Raw genomic sequence first — 19120 nt, forward strand, 5'->3', positions numbered from 1 at the left:
CCCCAGCTGTCGGCACAAATATGGCGGTGGGGATGCGGGCGGAGGATTTTGTCGCCCTGCAGAGCCTGCTGAAGGTGAGAGGCCGCCGGAGGAACGAGGTGCTCGGTTCAGCGGGGCTGTGCCTCCTGCCGGGCTCAGCACCTCCCGCTTTGCTCGCCGACAGGCACCTTCGAAGGACGCAGTGCGGCAGCTGTGCCAGGAGTGCTTCTCCTGCCCGCCCGGCCGTCTCAACCCGCTGGCTCAACGCGCCTGCCCCGCCGTCGCCTCCAGCCCCGAGGAAGCCGTGCAGGTACGACCTGTCCCCGGGGCTGCTGGGCTGTGCTGCTGGGAGAGCCCCGCCGTGATGCTGCCGAGCCCTGCGGAGCCCTTTCCCCTCTTCTATCCCACAGCTGGTGTCCGCCCTGCACGGTCTCACCCGGCACGTCGTGTTCCGCGGCTTGACGGCGGCCGAGGACATCCTCGCTCTGTTTCCGGAGAACTTCCACCAAAACCTGAAGAACCTTTTAACTAAGATAATATTGGAGAATGTGTGAGTGCTCGGCCCCTGCTGTTCGCTTTCGGTGGGAAATGTAAAGTGTGGGTGTATGTTTTGGTATGGGTGTCAGCTCACAGGCTGGGATAAGTCACCCTGAGCACTTTCCTGTTTTATTTTTCTTCCTTCCCTTTTCAAGTGTTGCTGATTCTGTTTGTTTCCCTTTTCACAGCGCTGCTTGGAGAAACGAGGCACAAGCAAGTCAGAGTAAGTGTGTAATTACATAATGTTCCTCAGACCATCTGATAGCGCTTGAAGGTTAGAGCAGTACCTTACAGCCTGTCTTGTGACAGTGTAGCACAGACAAACCTCTGTTTGCCTTAGAAGAAGCTGTACGATAGCAGCATCCTACAGCTTAGCAAAGGCCAACTAGCTTTCAATCATATTCATGCTACTGTGCTAAATCCTTTCCAGTCATTGAACAACTTCATTTCATGCTCAGTCTGTTGCTACATTGCAGTGTCAGACTTCTGGACTTGAAGCACTCTGACTCCCCCATTCAAGCCTCTAAGTGATGACCATGTTCAACAACTGTGCAGTGTGTAGTACTGAGGAATACCCGCATACATCTAACTCTTCCATGCTCCAAAAAGCACACAGCACATATTCGGCTTCGCTTTTTCCTCACTTTTTCAAAGCGTGATGTAATTTAGCAGTGAAGTTTCTGATAACAGCAGCAGACAAAGAGTTACATTCCAGTGAAGTGTTCCACACCGCTATAGCATTTTGTTTTTTCCCTATGAGTTGCTTTTGTTGTATGGGTTTTTATATTGACAGCTGTAGGACATTAGGGCCTTGCAAATGAGAGCTGATGCATGAATGCTTGCACAGATTTTCTTGGCCATTCTCTTAGCTTGCAGTGAAGGTAATACCCAAGAGGCCAACAGTATGACAAGGACTTGGCAAACAGCTGTCCCTCAAAAATCTTAATGGACTACATAAAGGGCAGAAAAATAGGGAAGTGGAAGAAACTACTGCAAAATGCTAATAACAGTAAGAACAGCCATGCTTAAGCTAAACACTGTTGCAGCATTGCTAGTTTTTTCCTGTACCCTTAACACCATCACACATTAGAGGAAATAAGCACAAGTGTGACATGCCAATGTGCTGTAATCAATAGATCTTCAAAACCCAGAAGCAAGGCTGTGTGTGGCTCTTGGAGCCACTGAGGAGTTTTGCTCTGAGTTGCTTGTTTTTATACTGTTCTAGTTCCTTTGGCACGAGACTGCTTTCTAAGATATTAGGGGTTCTTTTAGTGTTACATTCATGAAATATCCAACGTATGTTACGTAGGAGCCAAAGCAGTGATTTAAAGACAACATTCCAACTGATTGTTCTATGATAATATGAAAATGCGGATGCTTTTCTATCTTTCCTAAGCCACCAGCAATCAATCTTTGCAGTTAACAAACAACACTAACCAGATGCATTTTAGGTTGTTGTGAATGTTGCCAAATGCTTGCCCTGATGGACCATAAACTGAAATTTGTTCCAAATGCAAAAGGCAAGACAGCCAATTTTGCACTATCCCCCACAGTCTTGCTGACAGGAGGAGGAAGAGCCATTCCCCACACAGAGAAATATCTCCAAGTGCCAGGAATCAGAATTAAGATTAGCAGTCAGACTGGATAAATGCTTGGGGAGAAGGCTAGGCACCTTAAGATAGGCAGGATCCAGACAGGTTGCAGTTACCTGTTGGGACAGCTCTTTCCATAGCACTCTGTAGTAGTTATCTTCACTTTTTCATCCACTTCTGGCACTCTTAAATAGATATCAAATATGGTTATCAGCAGTTATTTGCTAAGGCTTTGCACAGACCTTCAAGCCTATTGAATGCTACAGCTGAGATTTTAAATTAGGTTGGAGAATAAGCTGTTGCCTCTCAACAAATGTTTTGTGGAGTCGGTCTTGTATTTCCTTCAGACTCTTCCCAAAAGCCTGAGCTGACATACATTGGAACAATGTTTCCTTATGCCTCTGGAAACTGTTTGTTCTCATACAGTTCTGACAAAAGTAGCATCTGTTCGCAGCAAAGCCTGTTTCAAACTGGAAGAGTTTATCAGTGTTTCCATGTCCTCAGTGTAGATTTTCTCTTAGTGAGAATTTACTGCCTTTCTTAGGAAATAGGGCACTGCACTTTTGAACATAGGAAGCATAGCTCAGCTTTTTCCATACAATTGAGTTGAATAAGATACAACAGGTGTTCTGTATCTCTAAACAAAGCAGTTCCAAGTGGGTACGATAAGCATGCTCTGTTGAACTGCACTTTACAACTTGCTTCCTTAATATATATTTTAAACAAGACATTTACCTTACACTCATTTTCCAAATTCCTGAATTTTGGTGGTAAATCAGGCCTTATCTCTGAGCAGCAGAGGGTGCTCAATTCCTACCCTTAGATCAGCTGTTGTAAATTAGTTAGTTAAGTAAGTAATTAGGCTTTCCTCTGGTTTGTAGTTTGTGAGGCAACACCTGCAAATCTGATTGGAAAATCAGCAGATTCCTTTTCTGAATTAAAAGTAAATTTTCTTTATGAAAGTAGGAAAGCTTTTGTTTGGACAAGGGGAGGATAGCTGTCTGCATGCTGCCCACATGAATACCTGTCAGTTTTACTTGACTGTTCTTCAGATGCTCATTGTAGTATCTCTTGGAGGCACTGTTAAAAAACACAGTGCTTGGGGGGGGGTTTCAAAGATCATTTGCAGACAGCTTGTTGGTGACAGGGATTTGATGGGAGAACCTCAACCTGTTTTGGTTCACAGGCTGAGGTGCTTGAAGTAACATTTCATACTGTGTGATTATAAGAAGATTCCAAAGTGCTTTCTTGTGAGTTACAGAACAGAGTGATAAGCATAGTAGGTCCCATAGTAACTCATGCCAAAATGGCTGAGTTTTGCATGCAACAGAGTAGATAGAAAGAGGTGAAAATACCTTACTGCTCCCTTTCACTCACCTGCTTCATGAATTTAGCTACGCTTGTCTTGCTACCATCCTTGCTTGTGAAGATGGAGAATCCTGTTTGTTCTTCCAGCATCATGCAAAGGCTTCCATTGACTGGTAATACATAAATAAAAATGATATGAAGCCAGTTAGTAGAACTAAGGTTGTACATTTTCACAGGGCCAGCAGGATTCTATCTATGGAAAGCATGTATGCAGTCACAGGTTCTTGGTCTGGTGTCATCATCATATGCTATCAGGTCTAATTGATTCCTGTCTTTTGATCCCCCAGTCTCCCTGCCTCGGCTGGTTGACATGGACTGGAGGGTAGACATCAAGACATCTTCAGACACCATCAACAGAATGGCAGTTCCTACTTGCCTGCTACAGTTAAAGGTAACGTCAGTACCTGAACAGGATCAAAATGACCAGCTCCAACACCTGACTTACCAGTGGCAGCACAAAATGGTTTAGACAAGAGTTTGGTGCTAGTAACAGGCTTTCTCAGAGATGATCTTTGAAACCACGGAGCATGGGAACAATGCCTCTGATGAAAGCTGTCTCTCTTAGTTGTGAAGGAGAGATTTCTTTACATGAGGATAAGACAAGGCAGCATATTTGACCCTGTTCACCATCATTCTCTGTAGAAAGAAAGAAAGAAAATCATTACAGAGAAGCCACTGGGTTTTAGTTGAAAGTAACTCAGTAATGACTAAATGACTGTATTAGTTGGGAAGATAACTTCTGATTAATAACTTCCTTCACTGTCCACATCTATCATCTGGGGAGTACAACCAAACTTAATGCTTATATTCTTGTGCAGTAAAAGAAGGCAATGACAGTGCCCTCTACTGGTATACAAGTGCTATTGAGCAATAGAATATGACAAAGAAGAATTGCTCACCCCTTTTGATGACCAGTGACAGCCCAAGATCTCTGTCCAGAGAGATCCTGCTCCTTCAGCTGCTAATACTTAGATAAGGGCGAGGAGTGGCAGATCCAGAGTCTACCCCTTCTAGTCACTTGCGTGCATTGCTTGCACCTCAGCTCCCTGACTTAGCCACATCTTCTCACCTGGCGCTCAACCATTGGTTCAGGCTGTGACCTGGCAATTCTGCTGCAATTCAATGGAATTCACCATTCCCAGAATCACTAAGAACAGCGTAGGTGGGTTTTAGAAGAGAAAAACCTAATGCCTGCATTAGGTTGCATTTGGGATGAGATTAAGTATCGTGCTGGCTACCTGCTAAGATGCTTCTGATACGAATGCAGCTTCCTGCAATTAGTCTCTTCTGAATTTCCCCTTGTGGCTGTCTGTGATTAATTGCACTCTGTCAATGGACGTGTACTTTGCTGGTCAGGCATGCATCGAGGAAACGTGTTTTGGGCCTTCAGTTTGAAACTGGATGCCAAATTTAAAATATTTTTCTTTATCTCTCCATCAAGCACCAGCTTTCCTAGTGGTAGTAGAAAAACCTGTGAAAGGGTTTTTCAAACGCCTAACGGCTGCATTTCTGTTTCCAGATTCAGGAAGATGCTGCCTTATGTAGAAATAGTCCTGTTATTTCTGCAATGACTGTGGAACTGAGTAAAGAAACCCTGGACACCATGTTAGAAGGTCTAGGAAGAATCCGGGACCAACTTTCTGCTGTTGCAAACAAATGAATACCCAGCAATGTGAATTCCAGCAGCCAGGAAGGCAGGTATTCTGCGCCCACAGATCTAAGTTGCAACTTACTATCATATGTTTTATGCATTAACTAAACAAAAAAAATTTGTTTTTTGAGTTAATAAAATAGCTTTTCAAATGCTAACATGTAAACATTCCTTTGGCCTGGTCCCAGAAAATGTTTTCATAATGTTGTTGGAAAAAAACAGGTCTCTATTTCAGAAAAGGGTTAAAGAGCTCAGAGCTTGGTTTAATCACAAGGGTTGTAATTGGAAATGGCAAATAGCACTCATGTCGTTGGCTGCAGCTATCTCCCTGCCCAGAAATTGGATCTAAAAGGCTCAAGCTGGTTAATGGGCTGCCTTCCAGCATTAACAGACAAGGAGGGTACTTCTCCCTATAATGTGTGTGTACTGAGGTGCATGCTAGATGTAGCGCTCTCTCCTTCTCAATGAAGCACAGCCATGCTGCAGATTGTTATTACAGGATAATGCTTTGAAATGGGGCGATTATGCTACAACACATTCCCTTCTGATCTCAGCTTCACAGCACCATTTACAAAATGACTAGTCTGAACATCTTTAGCGGCAAACAATTTCCTCCTTCTGTTTGAAAAGAAAAAAGGAGTTCATATAATTAATGTTCGTGTTTATTAGACTTCAGGCTTCGCAGAAAATGCAGACTAGGAAAGTTAAGATCTGATGGTCTTTGTGCTGCCTTTCTACAGTGATTGGTGCCTATGCTTCCCCAAGGTGTTCTGATGTTTGTATAAATCTTTATCTAATTAAAAAACGAACTGCTAATTAATTTTGTGAGTCCTTTTTTCTGAATAAAAGATGTTGTCCTGGGTTACCTCAGCCTCTTTGTGATGGTGCATAGTTTCTAGCTTGGTATAATGAATGTTCACTTCTGCTGCTGAAAAGCAACCCTTCATTTCTTTTTCAAATGGATTCAGCTTTTAAACCATCCTCTTTCCATCTTAGTAACAATTCAGGGCACCTATTTCACAGGTACCAGCTCTGTGCAATATTACACTGGAGGACTCTGACCTAAAACTTCAGATACACATGCACTGAATATGTGGAAGTGCAGGAAATAAAGAACATTCAGACTTGTATCTCTGAGTTTGCATAAAGCGCTAAAATAGAAATATTCCTTACAGCATAATCCAAACTTTCATAGAACGGAAAATACTGTCTCTTGTTTTTGCAAATGTAAAATCACTTGGGTTTGTTAATTAGTTTTAGCCATCTCTATGCAGCCTGGAATTTAGATGGAGAGAAAGCCTGTGCTTTTAAAAGATACTGTGGTAACACAGCTTGTGCAGCAAGCTGAGACGTATGACCTGTCATTTGCTAAAGTTCCCTTAGACTGAAGATTGTAACACTTGCGTTATTGTAATAAGCTGGCAAATTTTATACTTAAATAGAAGGGAGAAGATTCAAAAATCTGATTGACAAGGTTCAAGCTAAGGCAACTTCTCCAGTTTGAGGAAGCTTTGCTGCCTTTACAGCTATAATGCTATAAAGGGATGGTAACAGCAGGGTGGCAAAGTCTTTGGCTACAGAAAATGAGAAAGAGCCCAAATACAGCAGCCACAGATAGAGAAATGAAGGAAAAGAGCTGCTTACCTTGGAAAGGCCTCAGGAAAGCAGGGAGCTCCTGCAAGAGATGGATCCTGGCTCCACGCCTTCCAGACACTCAGGTATATTGCATTTCATGCACCTGAGCTTCCCTGGGTTGGCCCTGCCTTCCCACCAGGTGCTCAATCATTGCTTCAGGTCCTGACTTAGCATTACCACTACAACAGCCTAGCCTTAAAAATCTCAACTACATCATATGGTTTATTTTAGAATGTAAGAACCAATGCAAAGATGAATATTGAGATGAAGCATTTATAGCAGTGCTGAGGAAAATCTTAATGTTAAAGTCAAAGTGTTGTAAGGCCTAATGTAAAGAACTGATAGGCACAAAGAGCTCTCAATACAAAACCATTAAGCAACTACACAGTTGTTGTGCAGAAGAGTCTCAGAAGAGATTGCCCCAGTGTCAGAGATGCCCTATCTGCAGACAGTACTCGTGGAGATTTAATAAAGGAGGCTGCCCACTGCATCATAAGCGTGGCAAACATCTGATGATTTCAAGTGGTACATCTCAAGTTCCTTGGTACTCCAGCTGAAGAGCTAGGAGGCTATAAGAGAGATCGCCTTCAAATCTTTGCCTGAAGTGTCATTCGTTTTCCTATTGGCTCTTATCACCTATGCCACTAGAGCTGAGACTTAACACTCAGAAAAAGACATATAAAACAAGAGAAGCTGAGTAGAACTATCATTACCCAACCAGGGAGAGTACTTCATTAATCGTACTTAGTGTCTTGCTTACAGAGACTGCAACACAGAACAGTATGGCTGTTTTTGCAGACAATCGTGATCTTTTGTACAATGAGATTGCTCTCTTAACACCAGATTTTTATCCTTCCTCCACACACTGCTGCTATTTGGCAGATAAGCCGAAATGTATTCAGCATAACTTTATTACCAGATTGCTCCTGTGCCGACTCTTTCCTCTTTAGCTTAGTTTTCTCCCATCTTACCCTTTCTCTCCCCTCTCATTTACAAGCAGCAGTGAAATTGCCCTCCACTTAACAACAGTTAAGCAGAGTAAGCTCTATTTTGTTTCACCGCTGTAGTGGCCATTCTTCACATACTGTTTGCATTTCCCTTGAATGGGAGTCAGCACAGTTGTTCCCTCTGGAGAAGTCTAGTTGGGGGCATTACTGAAGAACAGAGCTGTCACACTATGTGAATCATCTCAACTGCTCCTTCCTGAAAAACCCGAGCCCTCACTATGAAGTGGGGCTAAAAACACCTCCTACGCACAACCCTGGTTGTGGAGTGACAACTCACATCAAGCAACGTGGAACCAAGTTATCTCTAAGCAAATGTCTTTTACTGAGAAATCTATATTGTATCTATATTGTGTATATACTATACACAATTTGTTCCATCAGCTTCTTGAGTTACACTCAAAAATATATAGATATGCACAGGGTTGGCAGTCGCCGAACCCGAGCTTGCCATTTTAAATATTTAAGAAGCTGATTCTCCTACAGTCTCAGAATTTCACAAAGAAGAGGGAACGAAAGGAAGGAGTGAAACAAAACTTTCCCAGCCGCATGTATTCCCACTCTTCCCCACGAGATGGCGAGCTTGGTCTCCTCTTGCTCTCCCATCTCCGGTCCCGCAGGCAAAGCACTTGGAACTGGGAACCTGCAGCAGCCCCGACAGCCATTTAACCGCGCAGCAAAGCGGGGGTCGGTGCTGTATTGAAAGGACGCTGGCAACCTGGACCGTTTCAAAACCGGCCTTTCTGTTGTTAAATGGCAGCGAACTGAGTGCTGTAAAAATCAAGCCTGGAGAAGGAAGCAAGATGAGGAGCTGTGGGGAAAAGCTCCTTCCTTCCCAAGCACGTGGCAAACCAGTTTTAAACAGCACAAAGCACAATGGCATCCTGTATAGCTGCAGTCTGTTCTCTGTACGTATGCACGTTTTCCTGTTCCTTTTTCACATCACTTTTGCTGCTGTCGTTAACACGAGGCCGGGGACAAAAGTAAGCTTTCTTCCTGCACACACCCAGCAGAGCCATCTCCTGCTTGGAGGGGAGGTGCTAAAGCACACCAGCGCCACAGACTCACCACAAAGCGCTGTCAAATACACAAAGCAAACCAACTAAACAGAGACAGCTAACTAGAATCTCATTCCCCTCCTTATTCTCGTGTATGTACTGCTGCCGTAAAGGCTTGGAACAATAGTAGGTATAGCTTTTTTCCCCCTCCAAGGAAGACACGATTTTTCAAGTTGACAGCATCCCTTTATGCTGATGAGATAGTGAAGCTTCAGTGCCAGCTAGCAGCAGAAATATAATAGCATCCATTAGAGCTGTTAGCTAGAGTCTGCCAGTGCTTCTGTTTATAATTTAGAGGGTTACAACTCAGCCATGCAAATAAAATGCGGGAGAGAAACTTTACACTGAAAATCTGGACCTTGCAATGGGTTTTCTAGTTCCCTACAAAGAAATAAACATCAAATTTGCTTTGACACTCCAGACTATGCTGTAAGAATGAGATAAGAAACCTAAATCAGAAGGCTGAAATATACCAGAGCCCGGCCTTAGCACAGAAAGGGAACCGGGCTAATTGGAAATGCTGACATCTTTACAACTGCATCAATGCCTGTAGCTCCAGAAGTGCCTAAACCCCCACTCTGTACACTTAAGTCTTAAGGCAAATTCCATTGTTGCTTGCAAACAAAGCACTACATAAGTCAGCAAGGCTCGCCAAGCAGCAAGGCTGCCCTCTGCGTAGCAGCAGCGCTCAGCCTGGATAAAAAGTTCACTGCAGATTTACAGTACGCGCTCAGAAGTCCTCTGGTTGCTGAGCGCTCTGAGAGATTTAGGCTTCAGAGCCTCAATCCCAAGCCTGTTTCTACACTTACCTCATTTATCTGCCTATAAAGAGACATGACCTTACTTTTGATTACTTGGGGGTTGGGGGAAGATCCCCAAACAACAGTCAGTATTGGCTCGTGCTAAGCTACGCCAGAACGGCAGAAAGTCATGGACCATTTGACTCGGATGTCAACACGCAGCTGATCCTCTTTTGTAAAGTTGTGTCTGCTGACAAATAAATCATCAGCAGATCAGACCGAAACGAAACACAAAGCCGTGACAGAGCACTCTGCGTAACACAAAGTTGAAAAGTGCATTTCAAGCCAGTTCAACTTTCATTTTTTTCCCTTCTCTGAAAAGGACAGCATGACAGTGTACTTGACCATCTGTCTCTCAGGATGCTTTCCTCTGCCTCCGCACAGATGGTAACTTCAAACATCGCTATCACTCTCATCTACAACATCAGCCCTGTAAGCAATCTTATTTACAATATCCACACATTGCTTTCCAGTGACCCAATTTCTCCCTTTGGTGCCAACTCAGAAGTTCTTAGCCGGTATGAAAGGCACTAAAATAGACACGTTCAAAGCTGCCCTTGTGGGCGTGGTAACACAGCTTCCAGAGAAGAAGAGACCCTCAAAATGAAATGAAAGTCATGCACAGCTCTGCCTTGTCCTCAGGCAAGGAAATTAAAAGCTCTCCTCACGCTTCCAATGGGGGAAAAAGACAAAAGAAAGAAAGAAAACCTAAGCAATAAATGTAAACCAAGATACACCTGTAATTCTCCCTGCTGTCTCAGCTTGCACCCAGTTTGAGCTGCTGGTTCCCAGAGGCAGAGACCTTGTCCTTGGAGCCACAAACAGGATGCTGCTTCTCTGATCTACAACAAGAACAATCCCCTCTGTTGTCTGTAATGCACCAACAAGATAGTTTCATTATTCTGGGATCAGATTTCAGGCTTTCTAGTTGCTTGACAGTGGTCTTTTATCTTTTGCTAGATAAGCGTGACAGATCTATGCAGGGTAATGGCCAGACCATACTCAGAGACAGCTCAGAGAGAGGTGGTTCAGAGGTAATGATACAAGTTGCAGCTTGCTAAGTCCCCTAACGGATAACCTTGTAGTTTGTTTAGATAACGGGGAGGGTCTGTGTCTTTGTATTAACAGGTAAGGGAGGTTCCACAAGCCTTTGTATTGAACTGAATAGATAAGGAAGGCTTGACCAGTCCTTGTGTGGAACGTTCGTACCCCTGGGAAGGCCCCTGAATGAATATAAACTGAAGACCTTACCATGGAAGACACACATGATAAGAGTATCCCCACACATCCAGCGCTGATATTAATGAGAGCCTGCTTTCTAACACTGACTTGAGTCTTACAGTTTCCTACTGATGGCTTTACGGTAACAGCAGGGAGTACATTGTGTGGAATTCCAGGTACTTCTGACACACGCATGCTAACCCTGTCTTCAGAGCTCCTCCTGTCTGTAGGATCTGAGGGGATCCCAGGACAATTTCCCACTAGATAAGTATCTTCAGTGACACTTCTGGATAAATTTTCTTCCTCTGCATTTCCTTTTCCTAAATCATTCTGTATCATACTGCGCTGTCATCCTCCACTCCAGAGCAGACTGCACTCTGGCAGTGGAAAGACATCATCCTATTTCAAGAATTCAATAATAATAAATGGAAAGTACCAACATTCAAAAAAAAAATAAAAATAAAAAATACAGACACTCTTAATGCCCCCGTTGAAGCAATGTAAAGAGCAATGAAGTCTGCTAGTGACTGAAAATGATCTCGACTTGCAGGTGAAGAATTCAATTTATTGGTAATCCTCTAGAGAGAGCGAAAAAGCTCTGGGGATGATCACTGCATACAAAATAAATATCCTGGTTACTAATGATATTTATTGCTAAGCACAAGCAGCTCTTCTCATTAGCAGGGTTTGGGGGAGCATCACTTGGCACAGGGCTGTCCAGATGGCAGGTGCAGCTCTGCAGCTCAGCCTGGTTCTATCTAGAGACCTGAACACCTTCCACAGCCCTCTGGGGGCAGAAACAGGGGCCTAGTGAGGCAGTGGCAGTGCCCCCGCCACATCAGCCCTGTGCAGTGCTGGGCCTGGCCTTCATACAGTGCTAGGGGCTGTGATGGGACCCCAGGGCAACTGCAAGTAGCCTTGGTGGCAGTGAAAGATCTGGAAATGCAGACTCAGCTGTGGGTTCATCTCTGCCGTGACTCTTGGGCATCTCCCTTCACCTCTGTGTCTTCTGCCTAGCAGGTAGAAAGCAGTTACACCTATTGTTAAGGGAGATGGGATAATTAATCAATCTGCTTGGTATTAAGTCTCTTGAATTGTATGGGCCGTACAAGTCTGTTGAGAATAGTGACAAGAAAAAAGATGTCAGTGCCAGAGTACTGTGCTCTCTAAAACAGAACTTATTTTCTGCTGCCTACAAAGCAAAGAGTGTTTTGCAAAATTTATCACTCTCTCCAGTTCCTTACAAGCACAGCACCACACAGCTTTTAAAATACAACCGGCTTTAGCTCCTGAACTTAAACCTAAATCGTTATTACAACGCTCTTCCGAGGAGCCATGTCCTGCTGGGGCTTATAGCTGAGAGAAAGTCTTCACCTCTCCCTGACCCACTTTAAAAGTTCATCCTTCCCCTTCATTCATATGAAAGGCTTCAGAAGGAAGCTGTGAATGGAGACCACAGTGAAAGTGCACTGGTTCATTTGTTTCCGAAGAGCCCTTATTTTTCTTCCAGGTAAGCTGGCACCTGCTTTCAGTAAGAAGCAACATCAAGATGATACCTCTGAATGCCGTTCTGCACTTCTACCCTCCTGCAGCAGCATCTGATCATTATCCTTGCTTCTCTGTGACTGGGGAAATGAATTTGCTGGGTACAGGAAAGAAGTGACATGTATTTGAATTCCCCCATTACTAGTGCCTGCCATGTGTGCAGGCTGCAGAATGATGGAAGGGCTCTGGTGCCTCTGTGTGCACTGAGTCCGGGTGATCCAGAAGAGCTCCCAGACACCAGCTTTATCTGCACAACTGGGTCTCTGCTGCCCAGTTTACAGTCATCTACTGTGGGATTTGCTGCAGGACAACCATGTCCTGGAGGGCAGCAGAGCATTGGCAGGCCCTTGGGAAGGGTCTGCGGAGCCTGCAGGTGCCAGCAGAGTCTCAGTGACCAAGTGATGTATTGCTCATATAAACCTGAGGTGAAGCAATTGCAAGCGGCAAGGAAGGGACGAAATAAGGCTTCAGCCATCCTAGGTGAAGTAAAAGGACACATTCTTTTTTAGATGAAGTTAACCAGGGACTGTGTGATTGCCATTTATTGCCTTATTAACCCACTTTTATTACTGCATTTATGATGTTTGGAATTCTCAGACTCGACAGAGAAATGCCAGCAATTAACCAGTTACGTTCAGATGTCCTTTATTATGGCTGGCCCACAGAGAGGTTTACAGGTCCATCACCTCCCCTTGAGATCTACTGTGCATCAACTTGGGCAGGAAACGTCACAAGCTCTTTTAAAACCCTAAAGCAGCCACTCGCATTACTTCTGCCTCTCTTCCTCCTCTCTCAAGTGCTCCACCAGGAGCCCCTGAGTGCACTGCAGCACAGATCCTTTCCTCCTGTAGCCCACCATTGCATGCAGCTATTGCATTAGCACGCGGACCTACTGCACTCTTCTGAAAATGAAATAGAAGCAAACACAAGCCACCTCCACAGCTTCCCACGTGCCTCACTAGTACACTGCGGCACCAGAGCAAGCTCTGAGGGCAGTCCTGCTGCTGGTACATGGGCCAGGGATCCTTTGATGTTAATCCCAGCTTTGCACGTCTGTGACATTACTGCAGACAGCACGGGGCTCTCAGCAGGAAGGGAATGAAAGCACCAATGCTGCTCTGATTACTACAGCTTTCCTTTAATTTGGCACTAGTAGCAGTAAAGGAAAAAGCTAAGGAGGGAGGGGAAGGATCAGTTTTGCTACACTCTTTGTGAGCAATGCAACTGAAGACATTAGCAGCCAGCCCAGCTATAGGAAGAGTGGCTGGGGGAGATCTGCATGTGCCACACTGCTGTTGCAATACTCAGCAGTGTGCTGCTAACTAACATGAACAAAATTAGGCCTAGCAAAACCTTGCCTTGGAGGACTGATACCTATAAATCAACACACACACACCCAAACAAAACCCAAACAAATAAGCAAACACATAAAAAAAACCACTTTAATTCTAGCCTGGCCCATCTCACCAGAGGTAAGAGGCCTATAATGCCACACAGAACACACATCTGATCCCATGGGCAGCCAGCCTGCAGCGAGCTGGGCACAGCAGCAGTCAGAGCAGTATCGGAGGACAGACAGTGCCTCAAACTGTGGGTCAGTATTTGCAATTCATGGGCAGTAAGCAGGAGGGCCTCCTCCTAAGAGCATTAACTGCTGCATAAGGGCTTTTGTGCTCCTGCTGCTGGTAGGCAACAAAATTGTGCTGATTCTGATGCAACAAGCTTTAATCCTGTTATGTTATCGACATTGTATGTTTCTGAGTTTAAACATTCCTAATAAAGAAAATGTCCTTGAAAACTCATTGTCTCTTTAATTTCCTACACTTCACTTGAAAACATCTGAAATATCACAGTAACTAATGACCACGGTGCCGCATCCACTCTGGGACCCCATTCTGTTTGCTGACTCCCACATGATCACAACTCACTGAACTAGCCTCAGCAGTGCAGGTAAGGGAACCAGCGTGGCACCACTTAACTTGGATCTTCCTAAAACAACACAGCTTAACAACAATGGAGACAATCGGAAATGAAACAGCTCAGGAACAGCAAAGTCTGTTCAAAGGAACAGTAAGAAGGAAAAGGCACAGCAGACACACTGTCATGTGCCTTAGTTTGTCTGCAAACTGAGACCGGTTGTGAATGGATCCTTAAAGAGTGCTTATATTCTATGGTTTCAAACTCATTAAAACCTCTGGGCTCAGCCACAGTTGGCCCACGACAGTTCAGCAAGCTACTGCATACCTGGCAACTCCTCCTTGCCTTGTGCTTCCAGCCTGCTCACATGCACTAAAAAAGCAGCAACAGAAAGTTTATCTTGTCTCACTCTACACTTGCACCATGCCAAGAGCACTTGCACAGACACTACTGTGGCACTGCTGACCAGCAGAAGCTACTCAGCCCTACTTGTTCAGCTTTGTAAGCTCACACACATCCACCTGTGTGCTGTCAGAAGCGGAAGTCTCAGCTACCCTCCACCACCACCCACTTCCCTCGGCAATTGCTGCAGAGAGCAGCTAAGGGCCTCTATTTGTATGCTTGATAAGCACATCACTGCAGCAGTGCATTGTAAGGAAAACAACTGAAGCAGAAGCAGCAGTACCCAAAGATTCCTTTTCTAAGATAAAGAAAACTAAATTTAATTGTCATAAAAATTATTCCACAGTGTTTTCAGAAGAGGGAGCCAGAGAGAATCAAAAAACCTGGGAAGCCTCTTTTGTCTCAAAATTCAAGGCAAGAGCCTGACTCTGACACACCTCATTCAGACAGGACCTGTCCAGCTGGAAATGCAGAGGTAAGACCATAACATGTCCCCTTCTGAATTGCTGGGGCTGATCTGTATCATTGCATGCTATCTTAAAATGTTCTGCTAGAAAAGGATTCACATGAGTTTCCAAACTCAAGCCCTGAACTAATTTTTGCAACCATCATCTATTTTAACATTTTATCAAGGTCAGCGCTCTGCAGTACTCGAAAGAAGAGATGGAGTTTGCAGTGCGAGCCACTGAGCTCCTGCTGCAACAGAAGCTTCTTGGCCTGCACAGACAAGCTCCTCATATCTGAGTCAGAGACTCAGCTCTCACCAACACTTTGCCTTGCACCCTCAGTCTGACTCTGAACATCCACGAGTGATCCTGCCCTGCAGGTGAGTTGTGGCCTGGAGCAACAACTGGCTCAGACCTAGGCAGGATCACAGCCTTCAAAAGCACTTCCATGCAGCTCTAGGCTCTGGATGTTATGTTCATCTTTATCAGAACAAACCAGAGAAGACCAAACATGATGGCACCAACATGAGTGGACAGCAAAGGTCAGGAAACACATAAAAGTTTTAGGGAATATGAGATAGGGAGGTAGGTCAGTGTGTGGTATGCAAAACAATTGATTTCAAGATCAACTCTGATGGGTTGCAAATGGCCTCCTGTAAGAGCTCCAAGCCTAGCCTCACATCAGCCTACTTTCTCAATTGCTTCTATGCTCAAATGCTGTGCAATCTCTGCTGCTTAGAAAACACAGCAAGGAGGCCAGCGGAGAGAGGTCTGCCCTTGACACATACCCTCTGCTTATAGGGACAGCATCCAACTGAAGGGGACGCACGTGAACGTGCATGGCTGCCTGAACCAGTTCCAGCTTTATACATTAACAGCATATTACAGAGCAAAAGTACCTGCAGGTCTTAGTTTCACAGCTGCTCTGGCACCACAGGAAAAAGACCAACTGTGGCGAACACCATCAACAAAGCAGAAGAAACAGATACACAGCCAAGCAGAACCCTATGGTTTGGGAATCCGAACAGCATCTTTGGCCAACTTGAAAGAAGTCAACATGTTTTCCCCTTTCACTGTCTCTGAACTGCTCATTTGTGTGGGCTTGGTAGTGAAAAGGTTAACTTGGAGAAGAAGTCCCTTGATACCACTTTTGAATGTGATGGAAACGTCAAATGACCCCCCTGGTCCAACATGTTCACTCAGACCAGAGGCTGCTTCCTCATTAGCAACAATAAATTCAAAGCAGATGGGAAAATAGAGCTCCATTCTCTGATCCAGCTTTCAAAGTCCTTTGATTTCAGAATCCCTCGGCTGCTCTTTGACTTTCCTCATCTGTCAAATTCCCTAGTAAGATTGATAGGGTCTGGATGGGGGGACATCAGTGCAAACTCTGGTACTGGATCTCCCCTGCTGAATTTCCCACATCTGACCATGTTAATTGCAGCTTCTCTCTCTGCCTTTGAAGTAAAGACGCTTTGATTTTTTTCCTATCCTTCCTCCATCGCCGTTTATTACAACACTATGTGAGGGTCAACGGCCAACTCCTTACCATGTCTGCATAACTTCCCTTATAAATAAACAGCTGCCTGCACGTCACAGCCTAGAAACTGCTCAGAGTTACTGTGAGTTTGCTTAGAGAGTTCTCATTTTTCCACACCATAAGCCAAAAGGCACGAAGTAAAGCAAAGTTCAGAGACAACAGCAAAAAAGCACAAAAGTTGCTCCACGTACGACTCCACAGCAAATGAACCACAAGGACAGGGTCAATGAATGAGCGTGATCTCTCCATATCACAACTTGCAGAAAGCTGTGGGGATGGCCACCATAGCCCCATTGCAGTAGGAGGCCGATACATCACTTCTGACAGCTCTGAGCTGGAACTAAACATTTCCCACGCCTGTGCCCTTCTATTTTTATTTTTTTTTTTAAATGGTTTTTCTTCTTTACAAAGGCACGTTTCCTACAGTCCAGCCTAGATCTGAATTCTTAGCCAACTACTACTCAACCCATCCACATGGTGCAAGAACAAATGATCCTCTCCCTCTTTTTCAGCAGCCATTTACATGTTTGAAGTTCTCTCTCATGTCTCCTCTTGCAGCACCCGAGGCTGCTTAAAAGGCCCTGTGAAATACCACTAGTCATACCCACCCGATTAACAACGCTCTCTCTACTTTGACACTAAACTCACTGCAGCATCCCACAAGTTAGCACTGGGATGCAACCCGAACTGTTTCTTTTCCAAACTTTCCAAAAACACAACAGGGTTTACAAATCGGAACTATCATGTTTAACCCTAGTTTCATATAACTGCCAACAAACAACTCTTGTCAAAGGTGGAGATATTAGACAGTTTCATGGAGAAGGACCAAGAATGCGCAGAAACTGAGTGATTTACTCTGCTTGCCTCAGCCATGTGTGTAGTAACCCTCCAACCTTTTACCTCAGTTAGATGCACTCTTCTCTGCATTGCAGAGGCTCCTTCTCACCTGATGTCCTGGAGAGTTGCTACACGTCCTCAGGCAGCAATGCAGAACACCTCTGGAAAGGAGGATAGCTCCTAGCTGTGCTGGAGTCCTTCTGGCTGGCCCCATCCCTTTGCAAAGGCCCTAGAAAGCCACAAAAAAGTTAGTCTACGCAAGGCTAGTTTAAGTGAGGTTAAAGAGGTCAAAAGCCAATGCACCACATACAAACCTCTAGGAAAGCGCAGACAATAAAACCAAATAAAGCCTCACATCACATTACCTGGAGGTTTCACAACTCTCAGAGGTGGCGAACCAGAAGAATTTTAAAGGCAAAATTCATATTTATCCAATATTGTGATTATAACCTACCGTTTCCCAAAAGGTAGCAACACTCATTAGTAAAACTAGTTGATGGCTACTAGACATTTAAATATGCCCAGTGCTTGACAACCCACCTTTTGTCCTCAAGATCATGGCATACAGTATAAGCTTTTACATACCCTCTAGTAACGCAGAGCCTTACTGATGGCTGTTATTGCCTCGGTTTGTAGTAGCGCTGAGAGACAGCTGGTTTCTTAATTAAAATAGTTAAGCAAAACAAACTAACATAAAAGAAAAACAATGCATGATATTAATCTTAAGGATCAAAGCACAACAAGGGTCAGGTCAGCACCTGGGGTTTGGTTGTGGAAGAGTGGGTGGAACACCACCTTGGGCAAACGCCAGAAGAGACAGGACTGAAAGCCGTCACACTGCGTGCAAGGAGCACGTAAGAACAGGAGTGTGTGCTGACCTGTCCCAAGGTCTAATATAAGAACAGCCTTCTAGACTAGCAGAAAACAGGCTGCTTGATGACTGTATTCCTTACCTGATTGTACATATGGTATATACATGGACACTGTAATAATGGAGCGGTAGAAGCATCAAAGAACTCTCGCATCGTATCATCCTTCCTGCACTGGATAAGGCAATTGGTGCCCTGTACGAGGAGCTCAGTCTTCGACCTCGGGGTGACAGATGACAGACAGCTCGACGGAGGGTAAGTCTGGACTTATAAAATAAGGAGTGAATCAGGGGACTTCCAGTATCTCAGCAGGAAAATTCCCAGAGCAGTCTACTATGAGTCAGGCTATGACTAAACAATAGCACTTATATGTACAAATTTTGAAGCCGATCTCACAAGCTGCCAATTTTAAGCTATGGGAAGGACTATTTCAGCAACCGCTGGTAATGGAAAAAGATCATTGTAATTTGTTTCCATTAGAAGGAACATGTATTGATATATGGAAAAGGGTAGGAGAACATTTTACTACCAGAAGGGAGTTAGGGTTCTCCATACCCGAGAAGGATTTGCTAACATGGAATATACTATACATTGCTCTTAAGCCTTTGCAAAAAAAAACCTACCATGCAAGAAAAAGAGTGTGAATCTGAACAGAAGGAAATCAAGATGTAGACAGAAATACCACCCAATAAAGTATCAGAAAAATTAAAACCTTACAG

The 19120-nt window shown here is 44.4% G+C and overlaps 2 protein-coding genes and 1 long non-coding RNA gene across 4 annotated transcripts in view; 2 read left to right on the plus strand and 1 right to left on the minus strand.

Moving 5' to 3' along the window:
* The first annotated feature begins 11 nt into the window (after positions 1-11).
* On the plus strand, positions 12-5947 carry COMMD9 (COMM domain containing 9). Of its 2 annotated transcripts, none has more exons than XR_014946311.1 (6): positions 12-74; positions 164-289; positions 390-576; positions 705-739; positions 3764-3867; positions 4996-5947. XR_014946311.1 is itself a non-coding variant. In XM_015863528.2 (6 exons), the coding sequence occupies exons 1-6, from the start codon at positions 21-23 to the stop codon at positions 5134-5136; spliced, it is 600 nt and encodes a 199-aa protein (XP_015719014.2). In that variant the 5' UTR covers positions 12-20; the 3' UTR covers positions 5137-5947. The 2 variants fall into 2 exon arrangements, 1 of the variants encoding a protein (XP_015719014.2); XM_015863528.2 differs by having other exon boundaries at positions 390-529.
* LOC146760635 (uncharacterized) overlaps positions 664-19120 on the minus strand; it is a 19524-nt gene continuing 1067 nt past the window's right edge. The window contains exons 2-5 of the mRNA XM_085548191.1: positions 18486-18662; positions 17642-17761; positions 3922-4112; positions 664-3586 (exon numbers count right to left, since the gene is read on the minus strand). Of these exons, the coding sequence (XP_085404317.1) occupies positions 4038-4112; positions 17642-17761; positions 18486-18662 (372 nt within the window). The 3' untranslated portion in view covers positions 664-3586; positions 3922-4037. The remainder of the gene's footprint in view (positions 3587-3921; positions 4113-17641; positions 17762-18485; positions 18663-19120) is intronic.
* LOC146760636 (uncharacterized) overlaps positions 18520-19120 on the plus strand; it is an 11048-nt gene continuing 10447 nt past the window's right edge. Inside the window, exon 1 of the long non-coding RNA XR_014946324.1 lies at positions 18520-18656. This is a non-coding gene — a long non-coding RNA (uncharacterized LOC146760636). The remainder of the gene's footprint in view (positions 18657-19120) is intronic.

This window comes from Coturnix japonica, chromosome 5 (genome assembly GCF_054131305.1).
Source record: "Coturnix japonica strain WE chromosome 5, WE-NBRP24, whole genome shotgun sequence".
Taxonomy (NCBI): domain Eukaryota; kingdom Metazoa; phylum Chordata; class Aves; order Galliformes; family Phasianidae; genus Coturnix; species Coturnix japonica.

Excerpts from the sequence above, each read along its gene's own strand:
- COMMD9 (XM_015863528.2), top strand. The coding sequence starts at position 21 with ATGGCGGTGGGGATGCGGGCGGAGGATTTTGTCGCCCTGCAGAGCCTG. Across the intron at positions 290-389 it reads GCCCCGAGGAAGCCGTGCAG|CTGGTGTCCGCCCTGCACGG; the intron begins GTACGACCTGTC and ends TCTATCCCACAG. Across the intron at positions 530-704 it reads AAGATAATATTGGAGAATGT|CGCTGCTTGGAGAAACGAGG; the intron begins GTGAGTGCTCGG and ends CCCTTTTCACAG.